The sequence below is a fragment of the Molossus molossus genome, unplaced genomic scaffold (assembly GCF_014108415.1).
Source record: "Molossus molossus isolate mMolMol1 unplaced genomic scaffold, mMolMol1.p scaffold_m16_p_8, whole genome shotgun sequence".
Classification (NCBI taxonomy): domain Eukaryota; kingdom Metazoa; phylum Chordata; class Mammalia; order Chiroptera; family Molossidae; genus Molossus; species Molossus molossus.
In genome coordinates, this window is record NW_023425402.1 from 41793161 (window position 1) to 41808416 (window position 15256).

General features: G+C 33.2%; 1 protein-coding gene across 7 annotated transcripts in view; it reads right to left on the reverse strand.

Annotated features, from left to right (window-relative positions):
• The window catches only part of LOC118621189 (pleckstrin homology domain interacting protein), a 145533-nt gene that overhangs the window by 25632 nt on the left and 104645 nt on the right, over window positions 1-15256 (reverse strand). For all 7 annotated transcript variants that reach the window (XR_004957647.1, XM_036248525.1, XM_036248522.1 and 4 more), the window contains 8 exons: window positions 12685-12804; window positions 10128-10235; window positions 9443-9567; window positions 9230-9312; window positions 4876-4987; window positions 4628-4689; window positions 2603-2758; window positions 1238-1358 (listed from right to left, as the gene is read on the reverse strand). Coding sequence is in view for 6 of the 7 variants with exons in the window: in XM_036248525.1 (XP_036104418.1) it covers window positions 1238-1358; window positions 2603-2758; window positions 4628-4689; window positions 4876-4987; window positions 9230-9312; window positions 9443-9567; window positions 10128-10235; window positions 12685-12804 (887 nt within the window). In the remaining variant the exon portion in view is untranslated. The remainder of the gene's footprint in view (window positions 1-1237; window positions 1359-2602; window positions 2759-4627; window positions 4690-4875; window positions 4988-9229; window positions 9313-9442; window positions 9568-10127; window positions 10236-12684; window positions 12805-15256) is intronic.

The following is a 15256-nucleotide window of genomic DNA, read 5'->3' on the forward strand; positions in this document are numbered from 1 at the left end:
TTTCTTCTCCATTTATTCTCTTAAACTTCTGACATGTGGAGTTAAAGATTTAAAGAAGACAGCTGGAAGGCACATTATCATTGGCAATTTCCTACTCTATGCTTCTGACAAGTATCAATGAAGAAACAGCAGAAACACCTAACAAGATCAGAGAAGTCTTCAGAACCTGCAGTCTAGTATCTTCACTTTCTTTATTTCAGTGGTTCTTAATCAGAGGTGATTCTGCTCCCCAGGGGCCATTTGGCAAGGTCTGGAGACATTTTTGGTTTTACAACCAGAGGCTGCTATTGGCACCTAAAGGACTGAGGGCAGCCCCAAATATCAACGTTTTTATTGAGAAACCCTACTTTTGTCAGTAAGGAATAACAAACAGTATTTTTAGTGTCAGGTAAACAAAGTACCAAATTAGATTTATACTTAAAAAGAACAAAAAGCACTAATTTTATGTAGAAAAATATGAATACAAAATATTAATAAAAATTTTCCTAAGTTAAATAAAAATGTAAAGAAGTTAATATAAAACTAGTCACAAAAAGTATGTTTTAATGCAGTATTATTTGAATTAAAATATTGTTGTCCTGTTCAGCAAAAGTTATATAAGAAAAATAAATCTACAAGTATGATTTCATGATGTAAAAACCAGACTTAAACTCATTTTGACAAGACATTTTAGGCAATAAATCTACAAAGCCTGTCCGAGATTAGAACTCAATATTTATTGAAATTGTTCGTTAGAAGATGATGCAAATTGACAGTGTCTTAAAAAAAAAAAAAAAAAACTAGTTATATTTCAAGCCAACCTATAATGATGAAAAATGAAGTATTCATAAGCTGAATGGAAGAAAAAATATGTATATTGTTCTATGAAAAACCATTAACAAACAAATATTTCAATGTAATTATCTCAGAGAAAATGAAATACTTTTTGACTTTCTTTATAAAATGCAATAAAAAGACAGTGAGCTCATATTAGCAGTTAGCAAAAACTGTATCTAGAAATCTTATGCTAAGTGTGGTCTACAAGATCAGCAGCTGCAGCACTGCTGGGAACTTTTTAGAAATGCAGAATCCTCAGGTCCTATGCTAAATTTATGGAACCAGGTTCTGCATTTTAACAAAATCCCCAGCTGATTTTTATGTACATTAATGTTTAAGAAACACTGTTACAAAATATCAGTAAATGAATGAAAGATCGTTTAGCCTTCTTTTGGTAGTAGCTACAGCAAACAGTTCTAACCTGTAAAACCTATTTTCCAGTCTTTGTTTAATTGTACTTAAATCTGTTGGATATGCCACTACAGTGCAATACATGGGATAGGCTTGCAGATCCACAGGAGCCACAAATGCTGAAGCAATATCTAAAATAAATAAGAAAAATAAGTTTATAAATTTATTTTTGTATTGCTTAAAATACTTCATGGACAATTCTACTTGAATTAAGATTTAAGTTGTGATCCACATAACCATTAGTTTGCCACTGTCTTTTCATAAAAAATACATAATTTAGCTAAGCTAATAAGACCGTCATTTTTTATTATGTATACATTTACACTGCAAAATTATATATATTTGTTATCCATAGACTGCTTAGAAGAAAAGACATGACAAATAGTATATATCTGACCTATCAAGGAAATATACATTTCTATAATTAAAACCTGGCCATTCCTCATTCTATGTTTTTGACATTTATTTTACCACCAACTGTAATACAATGCATTCAAATGTTGTTAACTTTTGACTTTCTCAAAACTTATCACCTTAGCTCATCTTTACAACATAATTCTGTGAAATATCAGGCAACCAGAGAAGAGGAAAAAGATCCAGAGTCTTTGACTCAAAGTTACTGACCCAATGGTACACAGTAAACTGGTAAAATCTAGAAACCAAGATCACTCTTCATTTTTTTGCTCATTCACATAAAGTGTAACAAAACTTCATATACTAAAATTACTTAAGATAGTATCTATGAGACAATTTTTATGAAGTGTTCCCATTTTATAAAATACTTCAAATGAAAATATTATCCAATATGTGCCTCCAGCGTCTTTAGCTCTTCTTATTCATGTTAATTTCTCCCTAGACTCTTTGAAGCTTATTCCTTACTGAAAGAGGGGGTTTTTACAAAGCACCATCCTAGGTTAGAATTACTCTAGATAATCTGTAAAATGTTTTTCTTTTAATAAGGCAAAGCAATTCATATACCATTCTTCCCTTCCCCTTACAAATAATCTTATGTATATGCATCATAAAGGCAAGAGAAAAACTAGTATAGCTATCCAAATAATTGTAATTCAGCTTTCAGACTTTCTCTCCCAATTCACATCAAGTCAAAATGAGTATGTCAAGCGTTTTCAAATTGGGTTCTGAGGAACCAGACTGTTCAGAAGAACCCCTGGCATTTCTGGGGATCTTCACTCTAAATTCAGCTAGAGCAATCCCATTTATACCCGTTTTGGATATCTGAGTCTTGTGTAAGATCTCATGTATAAAATTCCACTGGAAAATGTTTGAAAACCACCCAGTCTTGATGTTATGAAACAATATTCTGTTTGCTTTCTGTCAGCTTATTCTATATGAATGTACTACTATTATCATTTACCTAGTGTCATCAACTGGTTTATTCCTGCAACAATTCTTTCACATTCTTCATCCCTGGGATTGGAACCCCATTCTCCATCAAGTGGTTTATAGATCAATGACCTGCATTCGACCTCAGTTAAAGGAACACTAGTACCCAGTTCTTCTGGAAATACAGCTGAAATACAAAGAAAGGAATGCAGATTTAGTGTAAATATGTGGTAATTTCCTAATATTTAGGTTATCTTTAGAAAGTAGAATTGATGCTGCCATAAAACTAAAGTATAATTCTATAAAAATTTGGTAAGTATATTCTTTATTTTCATTAAAGAAAAAATGTTTCAAGGGTCAATAAAATTTAAATAATTTTTAAAAACGTTATAATTACTTGTCCAAATTTTTTACCTTATGACTTGCTTTATCATTTACAGATGAGAAGTATTTCTATAAAATGAGGCAAATTTAAAAGGTTTCTGAATCATTTCCTAATATAATCTCCATCTTTAGTTTGATAAAATATACACAATTTAAAATTGAATTAAAGTTGTACTTTTCAAAATACTTCAAAGCCTAAAATTTTTAAAATATAGGAACAGAGAGAATTATGAATATTGATAGATAATTCTTATGCTTATTGCTCTCAAATGACAATGGTATGCTTTCTGAATGCCAGAATCTTTAAGAGAATCATTAGGGGGTTGGTGATGACATAAATCTACAAACCTGCCAAGTAATATTTTCTTTGAAGTAGACCTAGATAAGAGAAATTTGTGCACAAAAATTTTCTTCCTGCCTGGCGGGTGTGGCTCAGTGGTTGAGCGTCGTCCACCCATGCACCAAGAGGTTGTTGGTTCGACTGTTCGATTCGCAGTCAAGCACATGCCCAAATTGTGGGCCAAATCCCCAGTGGGGGGCATGCAGGAGGCGGCCAATCGATGTTCTCTATGATCAATGTTTCTCTCTCTCTCTCCCTCTCTGTTTAAAACCAATAAAGAAAAAAAAAAAAGTTTTTTTCCCTTCCTAATTAAACTCTATGGGTGCGTATGTACGTGTATTCAAATAAATAAAAAATAACAAAAATCACCCCCTCTACATACAGATATATTTAGGTAGAAAACAAATAGTATCTTAATGGCACCAATTTATTTCAATAAATATTCCAGGTATAACAACACTAATTAGCAGCTTCATTTCTCTCACTCATAATAGTGCAAAGTGACTTCAAAGTCAAACTTTCACAAAGCAGAAAAATAAAACCAGAATATAAACCATGTAATGTGGTTACAAGTTAATTAAGATATTTTAAACTTTTAAACAGCTCTAATCTAGCAGTGAGATGAAAACACATTTCTGGTATTAAATTTTTAAAGTGATAATTTCTAAAAAGAACTAGTCTTGGACTAAGCAGCGTGACTATTTTCTCATTTATAAAGTTTACCAGATTGGGTTCACTTTTTCCAAAGTTATCTTTTTTTCCTCTGACTTCTTAGAATACAGTAACTAGTGAATAGTTATAAATAATTATTTGTACTATGTCACAAGTCATATTTTTTCCTTTTTGTTTTTTTAAAATCTTTAATCTTATCTAATACTAAAAGTAATATTATTATTTTTAAATTGAATGATACAGAATGTTACAAATAATTTATGGACATCCTTATATTTTCACCCTTCATAAATGATCCTTATTAATAATCTAGAATATATATCCTTTTAAACACTTTTATGCACATACAGTAATGTGTGTTTTTTTTAAATTGAAACAAAGATAGGTAATGAGGTAGAAAGAAAATACAATCTCCAGGATATAGATACACTGGCGTTTTTTTAGTTCCAGGAAGGTAGCATACTCACTGCCTAAGGCTAACTCTCAAACCCCAGGCTATGTGTCAGGCCATATGCCCTTGTGCAATAAATATTTGATGAATAAATATTTTCTATTTGATTTTCCTAACAACCCTATGCAATAGCAAATTAGCAAATTAGACATCTTACTTAAGAAATTAATCCCATAATATACATACAAAAAAGTCTAACATACACTTACCATTATTAGGTATAAGCTCCATATCCCAAGGACTCATCTTTTCTGTATCGCCATTATCCCAGCTTAAAGGAAGAAAAATTCTGTTATTAAAAAATCTAAATACTGTAATGCAATTTTTAAAATAAAATCACATCATAAAAATAACTGCTTCAGTGTTTAAAAGAAGTATCTCTATCACTTTATTAACAGATGGGGAAAATAATCGAAGCAAGTGAGGTTGAACTAAAATACAACAAATACTTCCTTACCAAACATTATAGCACTGAAACAAACTATCAGGGTACTCATGTTGAAGAGGTTCCTGGCTTTCAATTGTTCCAAACCACCAGGCGTCATCTATGACTGATCTGAAACGATCACCTGGACAAGAACAAAAGCCATCTTATTAGTCTGAACTATAAAGCTGCTATTGTTGGTTGTTGCTCCTTTATCCCAAAGTATACACTCAAGATACTTAAACTGCCTGTATGATTTCAGAAGATATATACAAAAAGTGACCTACAAACTTCAACTTAACTAAGTAAATAAATAGGCAATATTGGGGGGAAAGTTATTTAATAAGTACACCTGAAGTGTGACTTACCAGTTTCCCAGTATCATTTCTTACATTTTATTAGGGTAAAAAGAAATTAATTCTTACCTTAAGCATTTTTAACAATTTAGCATTTTTAATTCATCAGGAGGACTATATCAAAACTTTTCATTCAAATAAACATACAGTTTCATAATTTCTATTTAACAAATGTTTATAGTCTATCTTTAACTTCTTATTTTCTATAGCCAAGTTCCTCTAACCAACATTTAAGATTCCAGCCTAAAAACAACAAAACCAGAACAAAAATCCAAACTGCCTTCCTTTATCTCAATTACTCTTGAGCTATAACATTCATGCAGAGCATTCTATAAAAAAATTGAAAAAGAAACAAAAACAACTAATCGTTGTAAAACAGACTGAGTCCCTTTCCTTCCTTACCCAATTGCATAGTAGAGAAACTGCTTTCCCCAGACCTAATACATTATCTTCTCAGCTTCCCTCTATGTCATATGGAAAATATAAACCACTCTCTTCCTTTTTGCCATGTTTTCCCCTTCCTAGGCTTTCATATCACTTTAGTCCTTAATGAATTTTCTCCAGGAGATAGGTTAGGGTCTAAAATACCCGAGTTCAAGTAACTTATCCATGTGACTTTGAACAAAGTAATTAGTATTTGTATACGTTCTCATTTTTTATCAGAAAGAAGTTAAAAGATGAGTTAAAAAATTTAAAAACAAGAGAAAAGAAATTTAATGATAAAAAAGAAAACTGGAACAAGGAGTCCATTAATAGAACAATCACATGTTGAGGGGTGTGTGTGTGTGTGTGTGTAATCTTAGAGTGGGGATGCACTGTGATACAAGTTTAGGTTCAAGCATTCTAATAGCCAATATAAGAGGGAAATATGACCTATTACTAGATTTGAATCTCTAATAGCTCCTCAGATGCATATTAGTCATACTAATCTTAGTGAGAAGCTACTATATAATTTAATAAACAGCACTATTTTTTTTTATCCTCACTCAAGGAGATATATATATGTTGTTGTTTTTTTAAGAGAAAGAAGAAACATCTATCAGTTGCCTCCTGTATGTGCCCTGACTGGGTATCAAATCCGCAACCTAGGTTATGTGCCCTGAGTGGGAATCAAACTGGCAACCTTTTTCTCTTTTTGGTGTACGGGACAACGCTCCAACCAACTGAGCCACCCAGTCAGGGTAATAAACAGCATTCTTGACACCACCACCTTATAGTAAATCTAATGAGTTTCACACAGCTATTTCTTATGGTCCTACATAGACTGATGACATTATTCTAAAGAAAAACAACTAAGACTGTTGACATCATTCTAAAGAGAAGGAACTGAACAATATATGCCTAATCAAATGAACTACACAGTAAGGTGATAACAATGAAGTTAAACAAGGAATTGAATCCACTATATTAAACATTTCTGACGACAGGCTAAAGTAATTACAATTGATATAATTTTAAATAGCAGTTGGTATATAGATATATATACAGTACAGCCCTATCACCCCCACATCTACAGTTTTTTTCCCTTTATTTCAGTTACCCGTGGTCAACAACAGTCTGAAAATACTAAGTGGAAAATTCCTGAAACAAACAATCTTTAAGTTTTAAATTGTGTACCGCTCTGAGTAACATGTGACATCCTATGCCACACCTTCCTGCCTGGGACATAAATCATCCCTTTGTCCACCATATCCATACTATATAAGCTAACCACCGGTTAGAGGGGGAAGAACCAACCAAATGTACTTTTATTACAGTATATTGTTCTATTGTTCTATTATTTATTGTTGTTATTCTCTTATTGTGCCTAATTTATAAATTAAACTTTACCATAGTATATATGTATAGAAAAAAAACAACTACATAAAAAGTTCGGTACTATCTGCAGTTTCAGGCATCCATTGGGAGTCTTTTTTCCTTTACTGATTTTAGAGAGAGAGGAAGGAAGAAGGAGAGATAGACAGAACATTGACTGGCCGCCTCCTGCACACCCCTCACTGGGTATCAAGCCCGAAACCCGACTAGGAATCAAACCAGAGACCTCTTGCTGCATGGTTTGATGTTCAACCACTGAACCACACTGGCCAGACTCTATTAAGAGTCTTAAAACACATCCCCTGTGGACAAAGAGTGGGTACTACGGTATCTTCAGAAATAACAATTAGTACTAACTTTAGATGAAATATTAATCTATAAAATATTGGGGGCGGGGGAGTAGATGCTAAGAGCCAAATGAGAAAATTCTGATGTACATCCATTTGAAATCTCTCTTTGATTTCTCCAATGCCTGCCATATTTCTTTGCTTAGGTTATCAGCTCATTTCTGTAATATCTGTGGACATGAATATTTGTTCTGCAATTTATTGGCAGATGCATGTCCTTAAAAAAATAAAATTTATCATATCAAGTAACACATGCAAATAATTTTAAAAAATCAAATGCATAAAATTATAACCAAAACCAAGAAAACTTTTAACTCTTATTTCGTGAAATTTACTTACAAATTTCTAACGAATCAGTATAGAGCTATTTCTTCACTCATCAATTTTTGACATTAAGTACTGACCTCTATCCAAACAACTGTAAATAAAAGGTATGTGCATTTTATTTAATCCATATTCAGTTTGTACCATGACTATGTAAATATTGTTTGCTAAGCCAACTTGCACACAATTACTTTCTTGTATTTTGTATAATTGTTTCATTTTTTTAATGGTTAGTTTTCTCAAAACACTCTTCAATATAATTTCCCACAAAGTCAAGCATGTTAGATAATTTATCAGTTCCATTTTTACCCTTTGAAGACTTCACTCTTGGGGGACAGTATCTTCTGGTCTGGTTGTTTTATAGGCTTGCTAGACAGATGCTATTCTTAGACTTTTGCAGTTACTTGGGAATTCCTTTTTGCTCTTTCCTGTTCTGAAAAAAATTTCCTGTCTCCCGTGGGAATTCCATGTCTTTCTCTATTTTGGTTTACTACTTTTATGAAACACATCTTTCAAAGATTCCAGAGAAATGATACATAATTGTTTTTTGGTAATTCCCGTGACCCTAATTTTGATAACCCACATTTTCCTAATTTTTCTTTTTAGAGAATACATATAAATACCCAAGTTTATCAAGCCCAAAGATAAATCATCATGCCAATGGCACTGAAGGAGAGATGAACTGATGTATCAATTAATGTGCTTCTTCAAACCATATTATGCTATATATGTACCACAGCTCACTCCAAGATGACAAAGAGTGTCCCTGTTTGAAATCTTTAAAAGATTAAATACCCTAATGAACAGCACTATCTTTTTTTAAGTAAATTAATGCATTTTAAATGCCCAGAAACTTTTAAGGATTTTAAAATTTCTTTGAGTCTTGATTACAGTATTAATTTTTGAAGATTATATAACACAGTTAAACAAAGAAAAAAAATGTCAGTTTAGCTTTAGTCCCAGTCCAAATTATTATTAAACATTTTGACCTGGAAGATTTCTTTAGCTTCACTTTTAAATTGTTATTTACATTTTTAAATAAAAATTTAAGTCAAGCCCAGCCAGTGTGGCTCAGTGGTTGTGCACTGACCCATGCACCAAAAGGTCGCTGGTTCGATTCCTAATCAGGGCACAAGCCCAGGTTGTGGGCCAGCTCCTCAATGGGGGGTGGCATGCAGGAGGTGGCCAATCAATGTTCTCTCTCATCAATGTTTCTCTCTCTCTCTCCCTCTCCCTTCCTCTCTCTAAAATCAATCAATAAATAAAAATTTAAATCAACACATAAAATAGCTAAAGGACTAGCTATAAACAATCTTATAAGTTAGCAAATATAAGAGAAAAAAATGCTGACTTTCAGCATCAACTAGATTAAAACTACTTTCATAACAAAACTTGAAAGTACTTAACATAGTATTATTGTATTTTGCTATTAATATTCCCAGAAATGGCAAGACAATTTATTTACTATCTTTTCCTAAATTATGAAAAACACTAAAGTACTTACTAGATTAAAAACAAACACCTATGGTTTCTGAAATTACCCACCTATATTCCACCGCCTGTATTTTGCGTCGTCAAACTGTTGTCTCAAGACTAGGAAATCTATAACATCAGGCATATCATGGTATCTAATTACAAACAGAAACAAACTGATTAGGTCACATACCTAAAAATATCTAAGAGATGTTTAAATTTATCTGAATCTTGAGAAACAATCTACAATACTAAGAAACCATTGCCTTTTTCAACAGTCCTTACTTCATGGTAAATGATCCGCCGGTCAGTTTACCAGTATCAGGATCCAGAAAAGCAAGTTTAAGGCAGCAAAGGGTAGGTAATCCCACTTCATACTTTATGCCAACTATTTTCATCAGTTCTTGTTCCTGAGGAAGATACAGAAAATAAGAAACCATCTTCACAAAATAAATAAAATAAACTGCTAAACATAACAAGAAAGTATTTCTTCATTTTGATCTTGAGCTAGGTAATTGCTCTGTGTGTATATGTAAAAATTCATTGAGGTATATACTTAAGATCTGTATACTATATAGTATGCAAATTATATTTAAATTTTAAACAGTAGAGAAAAAAGAAAGAAAACTTTAACATAAGAGTTTTCCAACACTTAGAGATTTAGACCTCTAAGTATTTTTGAACTACTGTTGATAAATCTAGAAATACTTATCAAATTTACAAACATAAAGTTTACCTTAGACATTAGTGTTGTGTAATGTTCATTATAATTGTATTTTGTACCCAATTTATAAACTATCAGAGTATACAAATTCAGTTAATCTTGTTTTTTAGAATGTTAAACACTCTCTTACTCCCCAGAATTGTTCTTAATGACAGTTTCTTATAGTAAAATTATTAACAATACAAGTTTTTCCATAAATATTCCATAATTACATATTTTGGAGCCATTAAATAATAAAGACCATACCCGTAGTTCCATTTTATGCCATGGCTGTTTTTTTGGATTGATACTATAAATTTTATTTTTCCGGGCCATTTCAACATATGCTTCATGTCCTTGCCGGAAATAATAAACCTAAAGAGTAAACAGAGTCACAATTTTAAAACCTGAATGAGTTTCCTTTAACCAAAAATGCAAAAATTTAATGTTCTTTCAAGTTATCTAATATTCTATTATTTTTTCACTTCTTTTCCTCAAGTTTTTGTTCCTTTTTTTTAAACTAAATTTTAAAAAATGAACACAATTTATTGTATACATATTTCAATGAAATTTTCAGGTAGCCTGACGATAGGGTTCCCTCAGTGGCAGTGTCATGTGCTGTGATTCACCTGGCTCTTACAAGAGCTGGGTCTGTAATGGCAATCCTTAACACTGAGAATTCAATATGAAACATTTTGTTAAACAGCTCATCCTCAACAGATGAATCCTTGTCGTGTAATCTCTGTGCATTGTTTTATATAATGTCACTTAATCAGAACCAAAGTGTTCAAAATAATATTACTTTGGTTACAGACGAAGAGCTTAAGAAGAGTAGTTATTTTTGGTTTCACCATTTTATTTTTGGATTCAAAATAAGTTATTCTATGTTACATTACAAATCTGTAACTAGGGATCATGATTAGTTTATTGTTCTCTGTTTTGCAGCAAGTAGTTTTATACATATGCAGAACATGAAAGTGAAAAATGTATTCTCACATATATATTTTATCCTTATAAAAACAGGCATCTATTTATCCTCATTTTATGAAGGTCAAATTTAAGTGACTCTTCACTACCATCCTGTAGAACAGGTACTTGAACACACTAGTTTGATACCAAAAATTCTTCCCACTACTAAAAAATAGAACTTATTAAAATAAAAATTTTTTAAATGTTATTAAGTTTTTAGTAACATTTTGGGACATACATTATTCTACATACTTTCAGTACACTCATTGATGTCATTATTTAGTTGTCTGAAACTTTGTATGAACAAATGGTGCTGAATGATGAGGACTTAACCTATTTAAGTACCAACAACTAAAAAGACAATTAGAACATTTTGATAGAAAATTATTCAACAAGCAATTACACACTTTCTGACCACCTTGAAATAGTATATTAAATATAATACAATTAAGCATTTTCTTGATCTGGCAAGATTTGTTAGGATCTATCACTGTACTAAATCACAACAATGTAGTAATGTTCTGTGCTCTTCAAGACTTCTTAGGCAAGTAGGGTCTCTACATGAATTATTTCAGACTTCGTTAGAGTTACTCTTGCATTATAAAGTTCTTGTTTTCATCTTTTACTGTCAACTGCCATCTGCCACTTTCTATAGCTAATTAGCATGCTTTGCTAAAGAAGCCAGTTTTAATTCCTGATTTCTTACTGTTCATCTACTGGACGCCTGATAACCCTGTCTTTTAACTTATTCAAGGAGATATAAACCTCTGAGTGGGAAACCAGTCCAAAGTACATAGTCAAATGATGGTCAATCACATTTTCTTAAAAATAAAATATTTCTTGCCCTGGCCGGTTTGGCTCAGCGGTTAGAGCGTTGGCCTGCGGTCCGGAGAGACCCGGGTTCGGTTCCCGCTAAGGGCATGTACCTCGGTTGCAGTTTGTCCCCGGCCCTGGTTGGTCGTGCGGGTGGCAGCCACTCGATGTGTCCCTTTCACATCGATGTTTCTCTCTCTCTCTCCCTCCTGCTCTATCTGAACAAAGAATGAAAAAGTGTCCTCGGGTGAGGATAAAAAAAAAAAAAAATAAAATAAAATAAAATATTTCTTATTCTAAGATAACAGTTTTTTTTTTAAATCCTCACCGGGGATATTTTTCCATTTATCTTCAGATAGAGTGGGAAGGAAGGGAAGAGAGAGACAGACAGACATGGACGTGATAGAGAGAGGGAGAGAGAGAAACACCGACTGTTTGCCTCCCACATAACCACGACCAGGACCAGGGACCAAACCTCAATCGAGCTATATGCCCCTGACCAGAAAGGAACTTGTGACTCTTTGGTCCAAGGGCCAACACTCTAACCACTGAACCAAACCGGCCAGGGTAATAACAGTACTTTTTAAAAACCTAATACATAAATTATGAACACTGTATTTAAATAAAACACTTATGAAATAAAATTAAATGAAAATAAAATGCTATATTTCCATTTCTTTAATATAACTATATATATTTCAGTATTAAGCTAAGAAAAAGTAATATAATTTAATTAAAGAAAGAAAACTGGCGACAAAACCCTCTTATTAAAAAATACACACTAGTTTTTAAAATGCCAACAAAATTTCCATTTTTATAGTATTTAGATTTATAATTACAATGTCTACAGCAGTCTCAAAAAAGATGATTATTAGTGCTTCCCTCTTAATTTTACTTTTTCCATACATAGCTACAGACATCTAGAATGAAATACTTTATGAAACTGCTGCAATCTTCCAGAGTTCTGTTGTTAGACCTATAATAAGGTTTGAAGTAACTTAGAAGAAACAAGTAAAGGATGTTTTGCAAAGTTTAAACATACCTCATCACCCATCTGTGGTACAAATGGACATCTTCGGGGAATAGTATCTGTAATCCATGTTGAAGGCAACCATTCTTCTAATGTCAATCCATTTTCTGTTAGTTCTCCAACAGCCAATCTCTAAGGTTTAGAACATTTAAAATAATGTTATCATAAAAACATTCATCTATAATCTGTCTTTTAAAATTATTATATAAAGGTAGTTAAATAAAGAGAAGGAAATCACTATACAACAATGTATATTCTTTAGGTATTAAAAACCTAGTCTGTGAAAGATGGCAGTGATGGCAATATAGTATTCAATCTCTCCAAATCACTGCATACAAAAAAGAACTAGAGCCCGGCCAGTGTGGCAAAGTGGTTGAGCATCAACCCATGCACCAAGAGTTCGCCGGTTCAGTTCCCAGTCAGGGCACATGCCCAGGTTGTGGGCCAAATCCCCAGTGGGGGGCATGCAGGAGGCAGCTAATCAATGTTCTCCCTCATCGATGTTTCTATCTCTCTCTACCTCTCCTTTCCTCTCTCTAAAATCAATATAGGAAAAAGACAAAGAAAAAAAAAGAACTAGATAATCCAAAACCTACAAACATGCAACAAAACTAAGTTACAAGATATTTCCATAAACACCAAAGTATAGGCCCTGTGTAGTCTCCCTTTCTCTCAAAGTCCAATCAGTTTTATAAACTTTCCATGTAACAAACCAAAGCATATTTGAGTTTTGTTTTTTGAAATCCTAGTTACAGCGTGTTAGTAATAAGTAAGAAAGATATTCTCATATGAGCTAATTAGTGCAAGACACAGAAGGCTAATTATTTCCATGGCTGGGCATTATACTTCTAAAAGCCCAAGAATACTCCTCTTTCCTTTTTAAAGTAGCTTTTTCTCACACTTGGCTCACAATTAGCTTCTAACCCAAAATTTTTCTTTGGATTTTTTCCAAACAAAATGTTGTCAAGCCAGGTACTTTTTTATTTTTGTGGCTAAAAATAAACTAGGTCTCTGAGAAAAACCTTTTTAACTTTGTTGGTCCCCCATAAGTGGCCATCATGGTATGAATGTTGTTACCTTACCAGTGGTTCGCAACCTTCCTAAAGCCGTGACCCTTTTAATACAGTTCCTCATGTTGTATGAGGGCATATCTATCTGCATGTGGGTAGACCCCCCTGGAGACAGATAGAGAAGCAGTGTCTCCGTTCCTAAGACCATCGGAAATACGTGTTTTCCAATGGTCTTAGGTAACCCCTGCGAAAGGGTCGCGACCCACAGGTTAAGAACCACTGCCTTTGAGGAAAAATGGACTTTGAAACCTAATATTACTCATAAGCAGAGAAATTTCATGCAATTAATTTAAAATGTTTGGTTCATTGTTTATATGTAGGATTCTAAATTTTATTCTCTTGTGTTTTTTAAAAATGAAGGCAGTTATCACTGAGTTAACGCAAGTTCACTAAAAGAAACAATGTCATAACGGGGTGTCACAGGATACTATTTGCAACAGGTACATACTACTCAATACCCATTTTCCTCTTCATTAATCATATCTTCCTGTTTCTCAGTCAAACACATCAGGAAGACTCTCTTTGGAGAGTAAGGGAGGGGAAAAGATTGGCATTTACTACACGTGATGTGAATCTACTGGAGAATTTTAGCCTCCTGCACGCCCCCTATTGAGCATCAAGCCTGCAACCCAGGCATGTGCCCTGACCAGGAATAGAACTGGGACCTCTCAGTCCATGGGACCAACACTCAAGGCACTGAGCAACACCAGCCATGCTCACTTAACATTTTAAAAGGATCACTCTGTATGCATCACAATAGATATTTTCAAATTATGGCCCATAGTCCACACTCAGCCTGCTATCTAGAAATCAAATTTTATTAAAACATAGCCATGCTCATTCATTTATGTATTGTCTGTGGCTGCTCTTAGGCTATAATGGCAGAGTAGCTGGACTTCTACACAAAAAGTCTGTCTATGAACTTAAATGCATGTGTGCATGAACAATGAACATGGACAACAAAGCTGGGGACAGGGCCGGGAGGGAGAGGGAGGGTGAATCAGTGGGGGGAAAAGGAGAAACATCTGTAACAAAAATAAATTAATTAAAAAATAAAATAAAATGGCGTTAAAAAAAAAAGTCTATCTATGCCTACTTCAGAGAATAGACTTTAGGAGAAAAGGGAGAAGAAAGACAGATGGAATATTACTGCAATAATTCACACTAGTGACAGCAGAAATGGTGAAAAACAGTTAAGTGTTGAATATATTTAAAAGAAAGAGCCACAATAATTCCCTGATGGACTGGATGTATATATGAGAGGAAAAAGAGGAATTAATGGTAAATACCAAGGTTTCAGTATAAACAACTAAAGAATTGTCATTGTTGAGATGAGGATTAGAGTGAAACAGGTTAGAGAGGAACACCTAGAAAATAAGTTTTGTATGTGGAAGAATTGCAAAGTTAAGTCAGATAACATCTAACAGTTATTTTATACACAGAGTTATTGAGTGGCCATCATTACTATGATTGCATCACAGAGTTAGATCCACAGATTTTTATCGGTTCTATAC